This window comes from Cherax quadricarinatus, chromosome 90 (genome assembly GCF_038502225.1).
Source record: "Cherax quadricarinatus isolate ZL_2023a chromosome 90, ASM3850222v1, whole genome shotgun sequence".
Taxonomy (NCBI): Eukaryota; Metazoa; Arthropoda; class Malacostraca; order Decapoda; family Parastacidae; genus Cherax; species Cherax quadricarinatus.
The window spans coordinates 6653019-6677130 of NC_091381.1; the positions used below are offsets into that span (position 1 = coordinate 6653019).

At 36.5% G+C, this 24112-nt stretch overlaps 1 protein-coding gene across 1 annotated transcript in view; it reads left to right on the plus strand.

Annotated features, from left to right (window-relative positions):
• LOC128694679 (adipokinetic hormone/corazonin-related peptide receptor variant I) overlaps window positions 1–24112 on the plus strand; it is a 230821-nt gene that overhangs the window by 167542 nt on the left and 39167 nt on the right. The window contains exons 4-5 of the mRNA XM_070104285.1: window positions 2751–2958; window positions 23094–23220. Coding sequence (XP_069960386.1) covers window positions 2751–2958; window positions 23094–23220 — 335 coding nt within the window. The remainder of the gene's footprint in view (window positions 1–2750; window positions 2959–23093; window positions 23221–24112) is intronic.

The following is a 24112-nucleotide window of genomic DNA, read 5'->3' on the forward strand; positions in this document are numbered from 1 at the left end:
ATTTTGCACCAAAAGAATCTTAGAAAACTTACCTAACCTTATTAAAACAAGAACAATTTATTTTAGCCTAACCCAACTAAATTTATTTTAGATTTGTTTACAATAATTTAATACTAAACAAACACAGTCAAATATATTTTTTTTCGTTAGGTTCAGAATGATTTTGGCGAAATTATTGCATACACAAATTTTAGCTTGTCCTATATGGCAAGATGAGCGTTGCTATTTAAGCCAAGATCGCAAGTTCTGCCTATTCGGCACGACATATATATATATATATATATATATATATATATATATATATATATATATATATATATATATATATATATATATATATATTTATGTATATATATATATATATATATATATATATATATATATATATATATATATATATATATATATATATATATATATATATGTATGTATATATATATATATATTTATATATATATGTATATATATATATATATATATATATATATATATATATATATATATATATATATATATATATATATATATATATATATATATATATATATATATATATATATATGTATATATTCTAGTTAACACAAACATTTCTACTCGTAAATGCAATTCTTTTCATAAAATCTAATAGATACTTTTTTTTTTATTTGGCAGTTTATAAACCAGTAATATTTAGTGATGCGTCAAGAGAGAGTGAAACTGAAAATCCTTTCTCTATAGAACTCTGTAAGCCTGTCAGTACATATGTATTTTTTTTTTCATGCCTGAAAACTGAAATACAATTCTATTTTATCGCCGTGAAATCTTTGTTTTATATCTTTTGTAACACTCGAGAATAGATTTATTTCAAAAGTTACATGAAACCATTGACAAATATTTTCATCCTTCAAAAAATTTTCCTTTGCGAGCTATAAAATAATGATGACTGTCCTAGCGTGTGTGTGAACAACTGGACGTCGTTTATCGTCCTGCGCTCTGTCAGGAGTCCTACCGTTTTCCTTTCTTTCTCAAAATAAAAAAAGTTGAAAAGTAGGTTTACCTAATTCTATGTTCTGTGAAAGAGCATTCACTTTCAATTGAATGGACGCCGGTTCGATTATCGGAGGTGGAGGATGTATATGCACGTATGTTTACAGCTCCTCTCCCTGTTTACCTATCAAAAATTGCCTGGTAGCTAGGAATATATGAAATAAACAGTTTCTTCCACACGTATTTCTAGGCTATCATATCAGTTTTATGCTAGACTTTCTAGGGCTTTCCTGTGACGTATACATTTTGTGTTTATTTTTTCTTAAAATATAGGTAAAACCCACTTAAACTGTCTGTGATTAGAAATAATATATGCCTAGGTAAATAATGTGTTCTATGTTTCCTATGTAGGTTACTTGTAAATAAATAATAGATAAATAACAGTCTGTTTGCACCTCTATGCTGGAGACAATGAAAAAAAATTCCTGCGACTGGGTAGCTCTTCAGCTCCCAAAATCAAAACTTACCAGGCTAAGAAAATCACAGTTCTCAAGACGATTGTATATTAATACAGTACCGATAAGAGGAAGAATTAGACACACATGCAACAGATGAATATCTTTACTCTTAGACGTTTCGCCATCCAGTGGATTTATCAGTACAATACATGGACACAAATATGAAGACAGTTGAAATATATTCAAAAGACTGTGGAAGACAGGTGATAAGCACCGTAGTTTTCAATAATCTGAAGCATATCAGGAAGTCTTATACTGGAGTCAGATGAAACACAAGTGACGAAAGCATTGCCAATAGAAAGGGAATATTTCCCAGTTAAACTAGGTCATACCTAATGGTTGGGCCAGGAGTAGCAAGTAAGTTGTAGTGATGTTGTCTGTACTAAGGTGCTCATCACCTGCTTCTAGGCTGAGGGACTGATTACCTCGTCTTCCACTGTCTTCTTTTTATATTTCAACTGTCTTCAGGTTGTCCTTATATAGATAAATATAAGAATGACAAAAGATACCCAGATGTTGTACATGAGTCTAACTCTTCAAGACGGCTGTAAATATCATCTTCGATTGCATAATTGAGATACAGGTCAAAGGATCAAACTCGGAAGCGTTCATCAAGCATGGAAATCACCCATTTTTTCCTTCGCTATGTGACAGGGAAAACTACGGCTCGTAAAGAATTTCTGTTCTGCTCCCGTGCCTGGAGGTGACTATTCAAACCAGATTCCCTAGGGTTATGCGACGTCAAGATCATAGACTGATGTTGTAGGGAATTTTTTTTTTTTTGCCTAGATGTGTAGCTATTTTCACTCAATATGCAGATGAGGTCTTCCTTCAACACATAGTGATACAACTGCGAAATTTAACAATATAGATGTGGTGCGCGAGACAATTACTAGAAGAATTATGGAGCCAACGAGAGAGAGGAGAGGGATGGCATTTACAAAAATGGCTTGACAGAGCAATATCACAGGGAATTAGCATTCCCTCTTGCCAGATTCAAACATTGTTGAGTTTCTAACACTTACCATTATATCCTCTTCGAGGAATATAATGGTTGAAAAATTTCCTCATTTTTCGGTTCGGAGCAAATACACCAATATCCTTCATTCCCCAGGTGCTGAAACACTTACGAGTTTAGCGCCCCCGTATAAACACAATAATTATCAAACGCAGACTGTTGTCTTTTCTGGCTCCACTGTTTACTCAGTTTACACGTGAGACTTCATGTTGTGAGTGAGTGTGTGTGTGTGTTTGTGTTTTCTGCAGGTGATCATCTTCCATGTGGAGCACCATCCGACCTTCACCTACTACGTGCAGTGTGTCACCTTCAACTTCTTCCCGTCGCTGCACCACGAGATGGTTTACAATCTCTTCTGCCTAGTGATGCTCTATGTGGCGCCCCTCTCTATCATCATCGTCTTCTATGGCGCTATAGTCATCACCATCTTCCAGAAGAGCAGACTCTCGTGCGATGGTAAGTCACTAAGTCACTTCAAGAGCAAGCTTACCACGGTAAGTAAGCCTCGAGGTATTTTTAAAACTCTGTGCTCTGCGATGGAAAGCTTGAGGAATCTTCTGCGAGGTTAAACTCAGAAATCAGATTTTCTCAAGACTGTAAGCATAAAAGTCCCTTAAAACGGTTTCTCTTACAGCGGTTCACTTAGAGGTTAATTCAAACGTAGTCTCTTCTGTAATGCCATAATCAGAAGTCATTTTAAAAGCTAACTCCTTTTTCAGGGCAGCTCAGAAAGTAAATTTAAGAGCAGATTATCCTCTGAAAGAAAGAGTAAAAATAATTTTATATCTTGTCTCCTACGACGGAATGCTTCGAAGTTATTTTAAAGTAAAATCTCCTGAGACTTTAAACTTCAAAGTTAGTTCTAAAGCTCAACTATTGTTGTTCAGATTAACTCAAGCAGCAGACATCTCTGATGGTAAGCTGTGAAGTTACTTTTCTATATATTATGTTAGTTTAAAGTAGCTTAAAACTACCTCTAAATGAAGGAAAAAGATTCTTTACTCCATATATATACAGAGAGAGAGAGAGAGAGAGAGAGAGAGAGAGAGAGAGAGAGCTGCAAGAACTGTGTCAAAACTGTCAGTGGTGACAATAAGGCAGGAGGAGGTGCATTTCCTACTTAAATCGCTTGACCAAGAAAAGGCTGTGGGCCCAGACAAGTTGAGCCCAAGATTGTTGAGAAGATGTGCAGACCAGCTAGCAGCACCTCTAAGAACATAAGAACATAAGAAAGGAGGAACACTGCAGGAGGCCTGCTGGCCCATACTAGGCAGGTCCTTTACAATTCATCCCACTAACAAAACATTTGCCCAACCCAATTTTCAATGCCACCCAAGAAATAAGCTCTGATGTGAAAGTCCCACTCAAATCCAACCCCTCCCACTCATGTACTTATCCAACCTAGATTTGAAACTACCCAAAGTCCCAGCCTCAATAACCCAACTAGGTAGACTGTTCCACTCATCAACTACCCTATTTCCAAACCAATACTTTCCTATGTCCTTTCTAAATCTAAACTTATCTAATTTAAATCCATTACTGCGCGTTCTCTCTTGGAGAGACATCCTCAAGACCTTATTAATATCCCCTTTATTAATACCTATCTTCCACTTATACACTTCGATCAGGTCTCCCCTCATTCTTCGTCTAACAAGTGAATGTAACTTAAGAGTCTTCAATCTTTCTTCATAAGGAAGATTTCTGATGCTATGTATTAATTTAGTCATCCTACGCTGAATGTTTTCTAACGAATTTATGTCCATTTTGTAATACGGAGACCAGAACTGAGCTGCATAATCAAGGTGAGGCCTTACTAATGATGTATAAAGCTGCAGTATGACCTCTGGACTTCTGTTGCTTACACTTCTTGATATAAATCCCAGTAATCTATTTGCCTTATTACGTACGCTTAGGCATTGCTGTCTTGGTTTAAGGTTGCTGCTCACCATAACCCCCAAGTCCTTTTCGCAATCTGTATGGCTAAGTTCTACATCATTTAATTTATAAGTACTAGGGTTTAATTTATAAGTACTCGCATCTTTCAGCACTGCCTAGTACAGTGTAAATGGCCCTCTCTATGGAAAGAGGCAAATGTAGTCCCTGTTCACAAAAAGAAGAGCAGAGCAGAAATCAGCAACTACAGACCAGTGTCACTCCTGTCAATCACTGGTAAGATCCTTGAGACAATAATCTCAAGACAAATGACAGAGTTTTTTGACTACCACTCACTACTTTGTGATCGTCAATATGGCTTCAGGAAAGGTTACTCTGCTGCTGATCTGTTGTTAAACCTCTCCACTAAGTGGCACCAGTCACTGGATGAATCCAAAGTCAGCTGTGTGGTAGCACTGGACATTGCTGGCGCTTTCGACCGGGTGTGGCACCAAGGCCTCTTAGCAAAACTTCAAGCATTGGGAATTGCAGGCTCTACGCTATGTCTTCTCAGTGATTACCTTCATGGTAGATCTCTAAGTGTAGTTCTCAATGGAATGGAATCAGCAAGACATCCTATTGGGGCAAGTGTTCCACAAGGAAGCGTGCTTGGTCCATTGTTATGGAATGTCTACTTCAACGACCTTCTTCATCTCATCCCAGAATCACATGCATATGCAGACGACTGTACACTGACATTCACTTATCCAAGAGAAGAAATGCCAGCTGCTCTAAGCTACATCAATCACCAGCTGAGAGCTATATCAGCTTGGGGAAATAGATGGCAAGTAACATTTGCACCTGAGAAAACGCAAATGATGATCGTCTCTAGGCACCATGATGGTAATGCTGGTGCAGTAGTAAGGATGAATGGGAGGATGTTGGCACCTGGAGAAGAAGTTGATATCCTTGGGGTGAAATTTGACTCCAAACTAACCATGAAGAACCACGTTGTAAATCTTGCAAACAAGGCAGCCAGGAAGCTTACAGCACTTCGCCGTATCTCCCATCTGCTTGACAGTAGGGGTTGCAAGATCCTGTACGAGGCACAAGTACGCTCACACCTTGAGTATGCTCCACTTTCTTGGTTTGCCTGCCCCCCCTCTCATCTGCGACTGCTTGACAGAGTAGAGAACAGAGCAAGACGTCTCATCTCTCGCCTGGACCCATCCTGGATAGATCTGTCATTTCAGCAGAGCCTTCAACATAGGAGGGATGTGGGTGGCCTTACTGTTATGTACAAGGCCAATATTGTCAAAATACCACACTTGGATCCACTTCGAGGACAGCGTGAAACAAGCTTTTATGCCACAAGACGGGCAGAAAGCAGCAACTTCACTCTGGCTGTACCCTTCTCCAGAACATCACTCCATCTGAGATCATACATACCCAGGATGACTCGAGTATGGAACACATTCGTACAGCATAATGATGTCAACGAGATAAAGTCAGTTGATCAAATGAAAATGCTAGCCCACAGATGGCTCCAACTTCATCCTGTTCCCTACTTGTATGTCTCATAACAATAAAAATGCTTTCAAATGAGCTGATGTAGGTAACAGCTCTTAGCTTGCCAATAAAGTTAGGAATCCTTAACCTGTAAATAGCTGTCAATAAAGCTAGGGATCCTTAACCTTGTCAAACCCGGTGTAAAAAAAAAAAAAAAAAAAAAAAGAGAGAGAAAGAGAGAGAGAGAGACCCCTGTGTGAGCGTGTCCCTCTCTCTCACTTTCTCTCTTTACACAATAGTTTTACAAGGTAAGATTATGAATTCATAAACCATACCACGGGGGGGATTTGAACCCGCGTTCAGAGAGTCTCAAAACTCCAGACCGCCGCGTTAGCCACTGGTCCAGTGGCTAACGCGACGGTCTGGAGTTTTGAGACTCTCTGACCGCGGGTTCAAATCCCGCCCGTTGTATGGTTTGTTTGTAATCGTGTCATTACGATTTCGTGAGTCATTATGAATTCATACCTTTATTTACAAGCTAAGAACTCTTACTTCAACTCATTCTAAATCATTTTTATTGTTAGGAAACATACAAATAGGGAATAAGATGAAATTGGAGCCATAACTTTGTTTTACGTCTTGCCAGTGAAAAAATTATTTTTTCAATCTGTATTTTTTTCGGAATAGTCCCATTTTAACGAAGTTCTACACATTATATATGATAAGCCTCACCACAGCCCGTTGCCCAGCTCAACGGAAACCCCAAGTGCAGAGGTCTGACGGAAGTCAAAAGCGTCCTGATGGAGCCACTATGCTACCCTGGAAGGATGGAAAGCAGATTGCCTGGGACTACACCTGTGCCGCCACAGTGACAGACACCAACCTACCATACTTCGAAGCTGAAGGGGGTGGAGCTGCCAGATACAGGGAGACCCAGAAGACCTGCAAATATAACTTCATCCCAATAGGTTTGGAGACCCTTGGAGCATGGGGCAAGTGTGCTCTAAAGTTCTTCAAAGAGCTGGGTAAAATACTCATCATAGAAACCAAGGATCACAGGGCGGCCAGCTTCGTCTTTCAGAAACTCAGTGTTGCGATCCAGAGGGGACATGCCTGCAGCATTCTGGGCATGCGACCCACCGCCGGGGAGCTGGAGGAAGTATTCGAGATGTAGCTCTGAGATGGTATCTATATTGTTTACTCCCTATTGTAGTTTTGTCAATGCATTTTGTCTTTAAATAAAGTCTATTTAGCATATAGAATATAGGGGGTGGTAGGAGAAGACAATATTCAAAGAGCTCCAAGGAGAACCTAAAGTTTTCCTGAAGTAAGTTTATTCTTTTCTCTGAGGATGAGAGTCCCCATGACAGTTCCAGAGGTGTTAACTCCCCATTATACATACATATATATATGTATATATATATATATATATATATATATATATATATATATATATATATATATATATATATATATATATATATATATATATATATATATATATCATTGTAACCACGAACGAGTGGTATTTAATCAATAACAACACTGTGACTAGCCGAGGACTCGAACCCACGTCGTTTGGGCCCGTCTCGGGATGGGAGAAAATCACACGATGCTCTAACCCACAGGACCACTCAATGCTACAAGATTCACTCACCCAGCAGAGGCTAGTACACTAAATGGGGAGTAAAATGAAATTAGCCCCGAGGCACCCACACCATCGTATGTCCTCGGATCACGGTGAAACACCTAGCTCTTCTGGGTGCATGACTCTTGTAGGATTGAGTGGTCCTGTGGGTTAGAGCATAATGTGATTTTCGCTCACCATGAGACGGGCCAAAACAACGTGGGTTCGAGTCCTCGTCTAATTGCAGTGTTGTTGGCAGACAGCAACCGCCCAGGGAGGTACTACCGTCCTGCCAAGTGAATGTAAAACGAAAGCCTGTAATTGTTTTACATGATGGTAGGATTGCTGGTGTCCATTTTTCTGTCTCATAAATATGCAAGGTTTCAGGTACGTCTTGCTACTTCTACTTACACTTAGGTCACACTACACATACATGTACAGGCATATATATATACACACATCCCTCTGGGTTTTCTTCTATTTTCTTCCTAGTTCTTATTCTTGTTTATTTCCTCTTATCTCCATGGGGAAGTGGAATAGAATTCTTCCTCCGTAAGCCATGCGTGTTGTAAGATGCAACTAAAATGCCGGGAGCAAGTTGCTAGTAACCTCTTTTCCTGTATATATTACTAAATGTAAAAGGAGAAACTTTCGTTTTTCCTTTTGGGCCACCCTGCCTTGGTGGGATGCGGCCGATGTGTTGAAAGAAAGAAAGATATATATATATATATATATATATATATATATATATATATATATATATATATATATATATATATATATATATATATATATATATATATTTATATATATATATATATATATATATATATATATATATATATATATATATATATATATATATATATATATATATATATATATATATATATATATATGTATCTCCGAGGACACCTGTATGTGTCACAGAAGCAGTCGGTCTGTTAAGAAGATACTTCTCTATGTCTGATGGTATTCATTCGTAAAGTTCAAAGTTCAGCATCTGCTGTAACTATGTATCATTATTCGTGGTACTGACTGTTTTATGGTCAATATATTCATTCTGTGACAGTCTTAACAGTCAGTGTTGTGCACAGTAAATATACTCACTGAACCTTTGGAAATTTCAAGGCAGGAGATTGATTTTCAAATACATCAAATACGTGTCTGGGTCATGTTCTATACATCTTGCCACCATGCAGACCGAATTCTTTACACTAAACCCTTTTTTGGTGAATGTTTTGTCTATTTGACTTATCTCTCTTAAAGATTATGTTTTTAATTATCCCTTCTTATCAGTTTCTCAAAAAAGAGATAACCCAATACGAAATTTTTCCTTTGTCTTCATTTTGTCATTAATCTGAGGTGTGTAAGTCCATTTTGCCAGATTAGATAAGGTGGGAGAAGCAAGTAGTGGTAATCCATAAGGTGGTACTTAAGGCTTTATAACAATATACTAATATCTTTATTTACTACAAGTACATGTACAAGGTATACAGACCATAGCTGACTTCACTGACATACTACTGTATACAAAGCCGCTTGTTATGCAGAACTTTTCGGGCAAATTGGTACGGTTTTGTCCCAGGATGCGACTCACACCAGTCCACTAACACCCAGGTACTCACTTTATTGATGGGTGAACATAGACAACCGGGACTCGAACCCGGACCCTAACCGTGTGAAGCGAGAGCTTTTGCCACCAGGCCACGGGCTTTCGTGTAGAGGAATCAACCTATGTCTAGATTCCTTTTCAGGTCTAAGATCTGGCACATTCTTGGACAGAACATTTGCTACTTTCACTCAAAATTCGACATAATCTGTAGGTTTGTGGGACTCCAACTCTTCCATAGTTGGCAATGTCTCTTTCGGAGACTCTCACTAAGACGGCAGCCATGTTTCTAAACTTGACTAGCATATGAGAGGCTTTGCTCTCTTAAGAAACAAACTCTCATTAATTAATCTTCTAACACTTAGAAGGAACTTTCCAACACAAGTATAATGGTAACATGAGTTTCCAGTAAAATCCTTGACATTACCTTCCACTGGAACACACATGGAAACTGGTTAAATTTGGGTACACTCTATAACAATGAATGTATGAAGGAATAACAGTAATTCTAAATGGAGAGTATGATAATCTTTAAACCGAATATGACTCTATGCACCAGACAGTATGCAACTGTTACCTGAGTACCCAGGATCCCAGATAACGGTTACCACCACTAGACTAAACCTTAACTACAAGCCAAAATATTCCGTTCTGTTCGTAGCAGAAAAGTCAAGTGATACTCAGAGTGCAAAGTTTAGCTATAATGCAATGAAACTAGTCAAGGGTTTCATTATGAAAATGGACTGGAATGGAGAGATAGATACATCTATCTAGAACCTATAAAAAGTTATTCCAAGTGCAATGTTTTCGAAACATTTACATAAATTACAAGCAAACGACTAAAACCCAGGACTCTGTTTTAACCTGAACTTGAAGCACATGCAATATTAAACTGAAGAGGCAATGCACTCTGTGACAGTAAGGTTGTGTCGTATATTACAACACCCAAAACCGAACGTCATACAGTGTAGATCAATGTGGAGAGAACAATGGCAGGATAGGAAAGGCTGAACATAAACTTCAGAAGAAGAGACTACACAGGTATGAGAAAATTGTTAAATGCAGTGGGACATGTAACTGAATGGAAAGACAAAGAATGAGATGATACAGTACTTGTAAATGGGTGTGAAATGGGCTTGCCTAGCTTGGGCCAGTAGGCCTGCAGCAATACTCCTTCCTAATATTATTTGAACTTTAAACACTTGTAAATTTTACTTTAAAAGAATGGATTAATTTGGTCTTGCATTTGTATCAATTTGCTTTTTCGAAAAACTGATTTTCATCCAATAAATAACAAAAAAAGGCACAATACCGTGAATGGAACGATAGACAAATAACCCGCACATAAAAGAGAGGAGCTTACAACGACGTTTCGGTCCGGAGCAGGACGGTTATATATAGGCAGGAAGAGGTAGTGGTAATAGAGGTGGTAGTAGTAGTAGTAGTAGTAGAAGTGGGAGTAGTAGTAGAAGTGGTAGTAGTAGTAGTGGCGGAGATGGAAGGAAGAAACAATGGGGAAGAAAGGAGGAGGAGCCAGTCAAATACAAAGAAAGGGGAGCACTGCAAGGGAGCTAGGTGCCCACAGAGGGAGAGCAAGAACACAGAGGTGGGGGGAGGGGAAAAAATAATGAAATGAGTAATGAAGGAACAGAAACACAATATATAACCGTCCTGCTCCACTTCTCGTTAGTGTGACTTTGTAAATGGTCCAAGTCGGACAGAAACGTTGTCGTAAGCTCCTCTCTTTTATGTGCGGGTTATTTGTGTATCATCCAATAATTTTCGAGTGGCTCATTCAACTGGTTACACCCTTCAGCACTGATAACCTGCTAATACACATTCTGGACGGATTCAAATTAAATGTTTTGGTATATTTTCAGATACTGTTTTCCCTGTGTTTCTTAGTGTAGATTTGTAATAGTTTTGCTCTGTTTATGTCCTAATTTACCAGTCATAACTTGTAAATACTTCTTCTGATTCACTTGGAATCTTCAACGCTTAATGGGTCTCTCAGAAAGAGAAGCTTTGAAAGATTGCCTGATTTTTTTTCCTTCCCAAAACATTTCGTTTGTATTTTGTGTGTAACTTGAGAAAGCCTCATCCAATCGGTTTCAAATTTTGAACACTTAAGCAGAGTCACAAGAGCCAGATTCCTGGAACAACTGGCATGTGCAGATGACCTATAACCAAAAGTATTGAATCTATTCCTAGCATGCAAAACCCTCAGTGGCGTACCTCATAAAATCACGACGGTAAAAATGAATTTAATCATTTTATTTGTAAAATGGCGTTAAGTTTTTATTCCCATTAAGCAACATGAAATAAATTTCAGTTTACCTGTTCCGAATAGCATCAAAAATTAATAACTAATGCACTTTACTGCCAAGATAGTACAGACTAAGTTTTATTTGCGTGCAGGTAAATTACTTGAAGTAAAAAAAACTGAATCGTTGAAATACGCACCATAACTATGGAATGAATCCTCCGATCGGCTTCAAATTTTTCACCACTTCTGTGGTTTCCTGAATGCAGGGTTCCTGTTGCCATTGGGTGGCATAGGACCCAGTTTTCTAATATTATTGAATTAATAGTGATATTTACATTCAATGACAAAATGCTTCCTCTGATGGGATTCCAAAAATTAGTGTTGGTGACTTCTATAAGATGAATATCATATAAGCTTAGTCTGAGTAGCTGCAAATTTAAAGCTTAATGAAATTGTTAGGAAAACTTTAATCTCTGGAGTCAGAATAATTACTAGGGAATGTCTTCTCTGATAGTCTTCAAACTCTCAATGCTGGTAGGACTTATTTAAATAAAGCCTGGGGCTTCACTTTCACCTGTGTGAATTTCCAATCCGCAGGTTTTATAAAATATGTTTCATCCCATGTAATAACTAGAGAATGCCTCTTCTAATCGGCTTCAAACTCTAAACACTGGTGTAAATTATATCTGATTTTGAGCTGTCTGGATGCAGTTTGCCAGTTTTTAAAAATAGATTCTCTAAAAAAATAGAACTCACATTATTGGAGAGTGGAAAACTGGCAACAGAATAATGAATAACAGAAAGGCACAATACTGTGACTGGAAAAATACATATGGAAGAGAGGAGCTTACGACGACGTTTCGGTCCGACATGGACTATTGACTTGTTAATGGTCCAAGTTGGACCGAAACGTCTTTATAAGTTTCATTCTTCTCCTTCGTGTGGGTTGTGTATGTATATATATATATATATATATATATATATATATGTGTGTGTGTGTGTGTGTGTGTGCAAGGAATTCGCAAGAGCAGGCGAAATATACACAAACACTGATCTCCGGCCGAAGGAAACTCGAACCTTCGAACCTTGGAACAAGGCACTTCGTACCTGCCGAATAGGCAGAACTTGCGATCTTGGTTTAAATAGCAACGCTCATCTTGCCATATAGGACAAGTGAAAATTTGTGTATGCAATAATTTCGCCAAAATCATTCTGAACCTAACGAAAAAAATATATTTGATTGTGTTTGTTTAGTACTAAATTATTGTAAACGTATTTAAAATATATTTAGTTGGGTTAGGCTAAAATAAATTGCTCTTGTTATAATAAGGTTAGGTAAGTTTTCTAAGATTCTTTTGGTGCAAAATTAAAATTTTTACATTAACATTAATGAAAAAAATATATCTTTAAACGTATAGAAGAAAATTTCAGAAAGGACTTAATTTTAAATGAGTTCTTGCTAATTGACCGGTTTTACATATTCGGCACGACATATATATATATATATATATATATATATATATATATATATATATATATATATATATATATATATATATATATATATATATATATATATATATATATATATATATTTATATATATAAGTTATGAGAAAAAAAAAATCACGTTTTTAGGGCAGACTTTCCTATTTTCGCCGCATTTCTGGGCAACAATTTTCGTTGGTATAAATAGTTTAGAAAAAACTGATAAGTTGATAAAAAGAGAGATTTATGCAACATTCGGGTATCTTCATTCAGATTCAGTCCTATCGCAAAAGATATTCCTTAATATTTTTTCTAATTCCAATGACTCCAGATTTGGCTAAAATATTAAAAAAAATCATATTCGCGCCTATACAGATTAAACTTACTGAGCATCATCCTGGAATACATCAGCGTGAATATTTTGAAGCCGATCATACACTTCTGCAGTCCTCGCCTCGAGCAGGTTGCTGAAATTCTCTCACTTTCAATTCCTAATGCTTATAATTATAATCTTTAAAGGAGTGAAAGCCAGTGGAAGGCCTCGGTCAGGTTACCAAAAGCTCCAGCTCCGGGCCATTACATGACTAAGACCCGCATCAGGAAACATTTGCCCTGTTTGCTGACAAACCTCACCTTACCTAATTTAATTCTCTCACTAACAATCTCCCTACGATTCCAGTTAGGGAGGAGAACCTTTAATCCTGAAGCCACACCCTTGCTCCCTGTTCTCCCTGATTGGGAACACACTCAGGATGCGGACACACCGTGTGCATATTAGCACACGGTGCGACGTATGCCTAATTGTATTTAACATGATTTGAACACGTTAAATATAATTAGGCATATAATTGCATTGTTTCAGAATAAATTTTAAGGCACTGAATTTAAACGAAATTTAAAAAACGAGCAATATAACTTTAATCATATGTTACCCACACGTGACAGTAGTTGCATGAACTCTAGATCAAGCACAATAACTAACTTTGAAAATTTGAAGCCGATCGGATGAGGCGTTTTTTTTTTTTTTTTTTTTTTTTTTACACAGGGTTTGACAAGGTTAAGGATCCCTAGCTTTATTGACAAGCTATTTACAGGTTAAGGATTCCTAACTTTATTGGCAAGCTAAGAGCTGTTACCTACATCAGCTCATTTGAAAGCATTTTTATTGTTATGAGACATACAAGTAGGGAACAGGATGAAGTTGGAGCCATCTGTGGGCCAGCATTTTCATTTGATCAACTGACTTTATCTCGTTGACATCATTATGCTGTACGAATGTGTTCCATACTCGAGTCATCCTGGGTATGTATGATCTCAGATGGAGTGATGTTCTGGAGAAGGGTACAGCCAGAGTGAAGTTGCTGCTTTCTGCCCGTCTTGTGGCATAAAAGCTTGTTTCACGCTGTCCTCGAAGTGGATCCAAGTGTGGTATTTTGACAATATTGGCCTTGTACATAACAGTAAGGCCACCCACATCCCTCCTATGTTGAAGGCTCTGCTGAAATGACAGATCTATCCAGGATGGGTCCAGGCGAGAGATGAGACGTCTTGCTCTGTTCTCTACTCTGTCAAGCAGTCGCAGATGAGAGGGGGGCAGGCAAACCAAGAAAGTGGAGCATTCTAAAGTTTAAACAAGAGTTATGAGGAAATTTGGAAGTAGAAAAAATTGGAAAACATTCAGACAATCAGTAAAAGATTCCTCTTCCGAGATTCCTAAAACTGAGAAACTAGGACATACACAGCCAAAAATTAATACAAACTTTACGCTGTGAAACATGAACTCAGAAGCCGAACTGAAGAAGCTTTTTTCTTATCTCCGGGAAACCAATATCCTAAAATCATCAGTTTCTCAGAAGTTGCATCATCAAGTTAAAATTGTCGAACTCTTGAAGTCGTTGGATAAGGTACACAAAAATCACATAAAAACCAGTATTTTAAAATTTCCATTTTTTTCTCAAAAATTTCTTTAATTTATCTGCACTTAAAGTTTAAGTAATTAGGGTTTTTATATATAACCTTCGGTTAAATAAAATGCAAATTGTTTACAATGATTACAGAGGCACAAAGATTTTATGAATACTTAGATTTCTCACCAGAATTACCTAATACAGAGAAAGTTCTCCCGGTACGACACACTAGCACTCTGCACTCCAGTTCAGTCGATCGGAATAGTGGGGAGTAACCAATTTTTTGTGCAGTTCCAGAGAGAATCAGCGTTGACGATGTGTCACATGAAAGTCATTATCCCAATTACAAGTAAAATGGAAAATTGGGACCTATATAGTCCCCCCAAATTTTTAAAACCAATGAGAAAAGGCGTTTTTGGGTCGTTTGTCAAATGTGAATATCTTGAAATATGCCAAATTTTGAGATTTAGTTCTTCCGAGGTTGTATTAATAAGTTAACGGCACTAAAGGTTTCAATCCAATCCAGTGACGCATTCGCAAATTATCACTTGAAAATTTGTATCTCTATTTCCGCAATTTCTTCATTAAAATGACAAATGGCAACCAACACTAACCAAAATCAATGATTTTTTAAAAATAAAATTCACCTCCACTGAAAGTTTGAAGCCCATCAGAAGTGACATTTTGTAGTTATTTCATGAAAGCCAACTATGTTAATATAATCGGCAAAAATAAATATTCGATAGCACTTCATGAAGGTGAAGCATATTTTGAAAAAGTCACTTAAGAATTAAAAGTTTGAAGCCGACCGGAAGATTCATTTTCTAGTTATTGCACAAAATCCAGCAACTACAAAATAGTTTATAAAGTACATAGGTAAATCAGAGACAATAACAACAATAAAGTGTAAACCCAAGAGTAAGTCATTCATTTATAAAGGTTCATGAACCATTAAATATTTGCGCCATTCAAAAGAAGCAAACTTTACTAGATAAAAAAAAATTAAAAATGGGCAAAATGGCTGCCACACATAACACTACCAATACCAGTCATCTTCTAAGTAGGAATCATGACTGTTCAAAAGTTGAAGCCGATCAGAAGACGGTTCTAAATTTATTGAATGGAATATCAACCCTCCCGTTCCCCCCGTTCTCCCCCGTTCCCCCCGTTCCCCCCCGTCCCCCTCCCCAAAAAAAGAGAAATCTGCATAAAATTGAGGATAGGCCTCGTGTACATGCCAAATGTTGGAAGCACCAACCCAAGAGTGGAAAATTTGAAGCTTATTGGATAAAGTTTTCTGAAATCACAAACAAAAACCCATATACGAAGTTAATTTATGACAGGTTCACTGTACCTGTCAGTATGACCAAGTCTGGCAAAATATCCTGCTACAACATCACATTTAAAGGCTCGCTTAATAAGTGAAATTTAGGAAACGCAGTGAAAAACACAAGTTTTCAGTTTTATTTTCCTCATTTATTTTGTTTATTTATTGTTCTCCTCACTTGTACACGGAAAAATATTTTGTTATAATATTAAAAAAAAAAAAACTCAATTTTAATGTTTACCACAAAATTGGCAAAATTGGCTCTTACACAACGTAAATTCCAATTCCTCTTAGAGGCAGATCAAAGGAGTTATTCTGTAGTTATGACTCGGAACCAAATTTATTTAATAAAACTGGCAAATCACGACAGCCCAAATTGAGTGTAAAGTTTTCTTTTATTATTGACCACCGAAACTAAAAGTTTGAAATTTATCGTGGAAAGGTATTCAATAACAATTATTTACATCCAATTAAAAGTTTTGTAAAAAAAAAATCAGAAAATATTCAGATGTGTAACTATGAAGACAAAATTTATGGGGCATTGTTGTCGAGTGCAGTAGGATTAATATTTTGAGGCCAACCGGAAGACGTATTGTTTGTTCATTGATCGGATATCAATTTCACAACTTAACGAAATTGGCACATTAAGACAAATGGAGATAAATAAGGCCACAAATCAACTTGAAACCTATCAGAAGAGCCATTTTCCACTTATCGCAGATATTACACCGATTACAAGATTTTTAAATATCTCGGTATAAGGAAAGACTTACAGCTACATTAAAGAAATATGAACCATTAAATATTAAAGCGGTTTAGAAGATAGTTAAATTTAATATGATTTAGGAGAAAAGGTAACACTCTATTATGTTTAAAATTGGCATAGCGCCTTCTACATACTACAGTAACCTTCTACATACTACAATAACCTTCTACATACTACAATAACCTTCTACATACTACAGTAACCTTCTACATACTACAGTAACCTTCTACATACTACAGTAACCTTCTACATACTACAGTAACCTTCTACATACTACAGTAACCTTCTACATACTACAATAACCTTCTACATACTACAATAACCTTCTACATACTACAGTAACCTTCTACATACTACAGTAACCTTCTACATACTACAGTAACCTTCTACATACTACAATAACCTTCTACATACTACAATAACCTTCTACATACTACAGTAACCTTCTACATACTACAATAACCTTCTACATACTACAATAACCTTCTACATACTACAATAACCTTCTACATACTACAATAACCTTCTACATACTACAATAACCTTCTACATACTACAGTAACCTTCTACATACTACAATAACCTTCTACATACTACAATAACCTTCTACATACTACAATAACCTTCTACATACTACAATAACCTTCTACATACTACAATAACCTTCTACATACTACAATAACCTTCTACATACTACAATAACCTTCTACATACTACAGTAACCTTCTACATACTACAATAACCTTCTACATACTACAATAACCTTCTACATACTACAATAACCTTCTACATACTACAATAACCTTCTACATACTACAGTAACCTTCTACATACTACAATAACCTTCTACATACTACAATAACCTTCTACATACTACAATAACCTTCTACATACTACAGTAACCTTCTACATACTACAATAACCTTCTACATACTACAGTAACCTTCTACATACTACAATAACCTTCTACATACTACAGTAACCTTCTACATACTACAGTAACCTTCTACATACTACAGTAACCTTCTACATACTACAATAACCTTCTACATACTACAATAACCTTCTACATACTACAATAACCTTCTACATACTACAGTAACCTTCTACATACTACAATAACCTTCTACATACTACAGTAACCTTCTACATACTACAATAACCTTCTACATACTACAGTAACCTTCTACATACTACAATAACCTTCTACATACTACAGTAACCTTCTACATACTACAATAACCTTCTACATACTACAGTAACCTTCTACATACTACAGTAACCTTCTACATACTACAGTAACCTTCTACATACTACAATAACCTTCTACATACTACAGTAACCTTCTACATACTACAGTAACCTTCTACATACTACAATAACCTTCTACATACTACAGTAACCTTCTACATACTACAATAACCTTCTACATACTACAGTAACCTTCTACATACTACAATAACCTTCTACATACTACAGTAACCTTCTACATACTACAGTAACCTTCTACATACTACAATAACCTTCTACATACTACAGTAACCTTCTACATACTACAATAACCTTCTACATACTACAGTAACCTTCTACATACTACAGTAACCTTCTACATACTACAGTAACCTTCTACATACTACAGTAACCTTCTACATACTACAGTAACCTTCTACATACTACAATAACCTTCTACATACTACAGTAACCTTCTACATACTACAGTAACCTTCTACATACTACAGTAACCTTCTACATACTACAGTAACCTTCTACATACTACAATAACCTTCTACATACTACAGTAACCTTCTACATACTACAGTAACCTTCTACATACTACAGTAACCTTCTACATACTACAATAACCTTCTACATACTACAGTAACCTTCTACATACTACAGTAACCTTCTACATACTACAGTAACATACTACTTCTACATACTACAGTAACCTTCTACATACTACAATAACCTTCTACATACTACAATAACCTTCTACATACTACAGTAACCTTCTACATACTACAGTAACCTTCTACATACTACAATAACCTTCTACATACTACAGTAACCTTCTACATACTACAATAACCTTCTACATACTACAGTAACCTTCTACATACTACAATAACCTTCTACATACTACAGTAACCTTCTACATACTACAGTAACCTTCTACATACTACAGTAACCTTCTACATACTACAGTAACCTTCTACATACTACAGTAACCTTCTACATACTACAGTAACCTTCTACATACTACAGTAACCTTCTACATACTACAGTAACCTTCTACATACTACAATAACCTTCTACATACTACAGTATAACCTTCTAAATACTACAGTAACCTTCTACATACTACAGTAACCTTCTACATACTACAGTAACCTTCTACATACTACAGTAACCTTCTACATACTACAATAACCTTCTACATACTACAGTAACCTTCTACATACTACAGTAACCTTCTACATACTACAATAACCTTCTACATACTACAATAACCTTCTACATACTACAGTAACCTTCTACATACTACAGTAACCTTCTACATACTACAGTAACCTTCTACATACTACAGTAACCTTCTACATACTACAGTAACCTTCTACATACTACAGTAACATTCTACATACTACACTAACCTTCTACATACTACAGTAACCTTCTACATACTACAGTAACCTTCTACATACTACAGTAACCTTCTACATACTACAGTAACCTTCTACATACTACAATAACCTTCTACATACTACAGTAACCTTCTACATACTACAGTAACCTTCTACATACTACAGTAACCTTCTACATACTACAGTAACCTTCTACATACTACAGTAACCTTCTACATACTACAATAACCTTCTACATACTACAGTAACCTTCTACATACTACAGTAACCTTCTACATACTACAGTAACCTTCTACATACTACAGTAACCTTCTACATACTACAATAACCTTCTACATACTACAGTAACCTTCTACATACTACAGTAACCTTCTACATACTACAGTAACCTTCTACATACTACAGTAACCTTCTACATACTACAATAACCTTCTACATACTACAGTAACCTTCTACATACTACAGTAACCTTCTACATACTACAGTAACCTTCTACATACTACAATAACCTTCTACATACTACAGTAACCTTCTACATACTACAGTAACCTTCTACATACTACAGTAACCTTCTACATACTACAGTAACCTTCTACATACTACAGTAACCTTCTACATACTACAGTAACCTTCTACATACTACAGTAACCTTCTACATACTACAATAACCTTCTACATACTACAGTAACCTTCTACATACTACAATAACCTTCTACATACTACAGTAACCTTCTACATACTACAATAACCTTCTACATACTACAGTAACCTTCTACATACTACAATAACCTTCTACATACTACAGTAACCTTCTACATACTACAGTAACCTTCTACATACTACAGTAACCTTCTACATACTACAATAACCTTCTACATACTACAGTAACCTTCTACATACTACAATAACCTTCTACATACTACAGTAACCTTCTACATACTACAATAACCTTCTACATACTACAGTAACCTTCTACATACTACAGTAACCTTCTACATACTACAGTAACCTTCTACATACTACAATAACCTTCTACATACTACAGTAACCTTCTACATACTACAGTAACCTTCTACATACTACAGTAACCTTCTACATACTACAGTAACCTTCTACATACTACAGTAACCTTCTACATACTACAATAACCTTCTACATACTACAGTAACCTTCTACATACTACAGTAACCTTCTACATACTACAATAACCTTCTACATACTACAGTAACTTTCTACATACTACAGTAACCTTCTACATACTGCAATAACCTTCTACGTACTACAGTAACCTTCTACATACTACAATAACCTTCTACATACTACAATAACCTTCTACATACTACAATAACCTTCTACATACTACAATAACCTTCTAAATACTACAATAACCTTCTACATGCTTCAATAACCTTCTACATACTACAATAACCTTCTACATACTACAATAACCTTCTACATACTACAATAACCTTCTAAATACTACAATAACCTTCTACATGCTACAATAACCTTCTACATACTACAATAACCTTCTACATACTACAATAACCTTCTATATACTACAATAACCTTCTACATACTACAATAACCTTCTACATACTACAATAACCTTCTACATACTACAATAACCATGCCGGTTCTCTTCTAATTGCGATACACTTTTCTCAGTTTTTTGAAACGTATCAGAACAGACATTCTTAAGTTACTGCGTAGAAACAAAAGTTCAGAAATGGGTAATATAATTTTGATCTTCGGTCACGTGTACGTGCCAATAGTTGTATTCAGTCTTCACCCGGTAAGGTAAACCAGAACTGAAAATTTGAAGCCGTTTGGATGAGTCGTTCTGAAGTTGTAAACCAGAGCTACGTGCATATGTGGAGGAAGAAACATGAAAGATAATTAAAATCATACACAAGTACTCATACTCACATCTTCCAGGAAATTTACTAAGACCTCAAAAAACTTGTGAAAATTTAAAAAAAAAAAAGCCACAGAAAAGGCGAATTTTCCGTTCACAATTTTCTTTTTCTTATTAAAATTTTCACAACTAAATCTTTAGAATTCCACCGGATTTTTTTTTTTTAATTTTTAAGAAGTTAGTGTTTAATGTCTTTTTTTTTCAATAAATTTGTCAAGTTGACTGTTGTATTCTCCTTAAATCATTTACAAAAACATTTCCTATTAAGATATACGTGCGCTTGGTGTTTGAAGCCGATCTGAAGATACATTTTCTAGTTACTACATCAACACCAAGTTCTTTAATACAATTGGTAAATTAAAATATACACAAATGTATACAAAGTTTAAAGCTTATCAGGAAAGACATTATTCAGTAATTAAAGTGAATCGAGAATTTCCAAGCTTTTTAACAACGTCAGAAAAATTATAATGGTTATACAAACCCCCCTGGACACCCCAGCCACCCCTATTTCCCTAGCCATCCCCTTCCCCAGGAACCCCCTTCCCCCAGCCACCCTCTTCCCACAGCCATCCCCTTCCCCTGGCACCCCCTTCCTCCAGCCACCCCATTCTCCAGCCACCAATTCCCCAACTACCCATTCTCGGATAATGATTTTGTGTGTCCCTGGGCTACACCTACTGTGAGACCCTCAGTGATATTATTAAAAGGAAAAAATTAGCCACAATAGTCAAGAGTTCATTATATACGTAATGTAATAACATATTATATTCTAAAATAACAGCAGTAACTGTCAACACTTTTCACTAAATTTCTGGAGACTTTCCAGCTGGACTGCAGCCTCTGAAGTCCATGCCTTAATCCCCTCTTGCTTGCCCCTTAGCAACCCCCTTTTTCCCCAGCCACCTTTCCTCCTGGCCCCTCCCTTTCCCCGGTCCCCTTAATCTCTTTCCCGGTACAGTATAACCAGCTCTGAAAAGTTGAAATCGATCGCATAAAGCGTTTCGAAATTATCAACGAGAAAATGTTACCAAACCTGACGCAACGACTTGATTGTCTCCCATCAGGGATTCCTAATTTTTACACTTAAGATTTACTATTGTAATTAGTTAATTGAATTCATAAAAAATTAGCACTGTTTTGCTCATTCAAAGATCAAAGTACCAACACTTCAAAAGTTACATTGAAACGCAAACAATAACTCTTCTTTTTATAATACTCAGAAACAATCTGCTGACGTACCTGTTCATTTGATGCTCCACTTAGTAAGCCCCCTCAGGGAAGGTTCCTTGATGTTGGTGAGGGGCTCTTGATTTAGGGAATTGGATCTGTGCTCCAGTTCCCCGAATTAAGCCTGAATGCCTTCCACATCCCCCCCCCAGGCACTGTATAATCCTACGGGTTTAGCGCTTCCCCTTGATTATAATAATAATAATAATCCACTCAGTAACTCAGGGGAACTCAAATGAAAAATATTTAAAAGTTTTATAAACTACGGATTGCATAAAGTGTATCCTTAAAAGCAAGAGTCACTAGCTATTAAACTGACCATTTTTAAGTTCTTGGTAATGGTTACAACTAGCTTATTAAAATAACAGGATTATAGCAAGACTAATTCACTGCGAACCATTATTAAATCTGTGTTTTATTTTCTCCAGAGACGACGATTCGAAGATCAAGCTTAGGTTACCTGGGCCGCGCAAGAGCAAGAACCATCAAGATGACTGTGAGCATCGTACTGGCATTCTTCGTGTGTTGGACACCTTATGTCGTCATCAGCCTCTGGTAAGTTATAGTGTGCTGCTCTTCTGGTTCTCATACCTCGTCATAAGCTTCTGTCAAGTATTATCATTCGCTCATTCTTTCTGCTCTGGATCTCGTATGTGATTAGCGAACTGGCATTCTTCGTACATTGCGCTCATTACGTCGTTATCAGGCTCTACTTGCTATGATCTTTCTCTAGTTCTTTGTGCGTTACGCATCGAACATCGTCATCAGCTTTAGTTGATAATTACTGTTTTTCTCGTCGTATGTCATAGGCTACCAAGAAAGACTGTTGGTGGGTTATAGAAATTATTGTGAATGAAATGGTTAATACCTTCAGTTTCTCTAATAAATCCCTTGAAATTCTGGGTTTCTGATGAGCTGCTTGTGTCTTCAGTCTCCAATAGCCCATTGAAATCGTCATACTCCAGAATAAAATTCACATTAAAGGGCAAGAACAATTAAAAACAGTCATGTTTAGGAATAGTATCTCTGCATTTTGATAGTGGTCCAAGGCTGAGCGAATCATGGTTTAAAGTTTCCTTTGCATACTGTAATATAGATGTGAAACTAAGTTTATACATGATTCCACATGAGCATTCTGAGTCACTCGCAGTTCAGTGAAGCTTACACTGTCTATTAAGACTCTTTTGACTAGACGTGTACAATAGAATCTGGGACTAAAATGTTGAAATACTGTACATTGTCTCTACTTATGTACGACATTAAGATGCTAATAGAAATGAACAAAATGAGAGAACAGTTCGTGACTTAATACCTGTATGTGTGAGAACTTGAAAGTGTGCGTCTGTCAGAGAGAAGGAGAGAGAGAGAGAGAGAGAGAGAGAGAGAGAGAGAGAGAGAAGGGAGGGAAGCAGGGTGGGAGGATGAAGGGAAAGACGGAGGAAGAAAT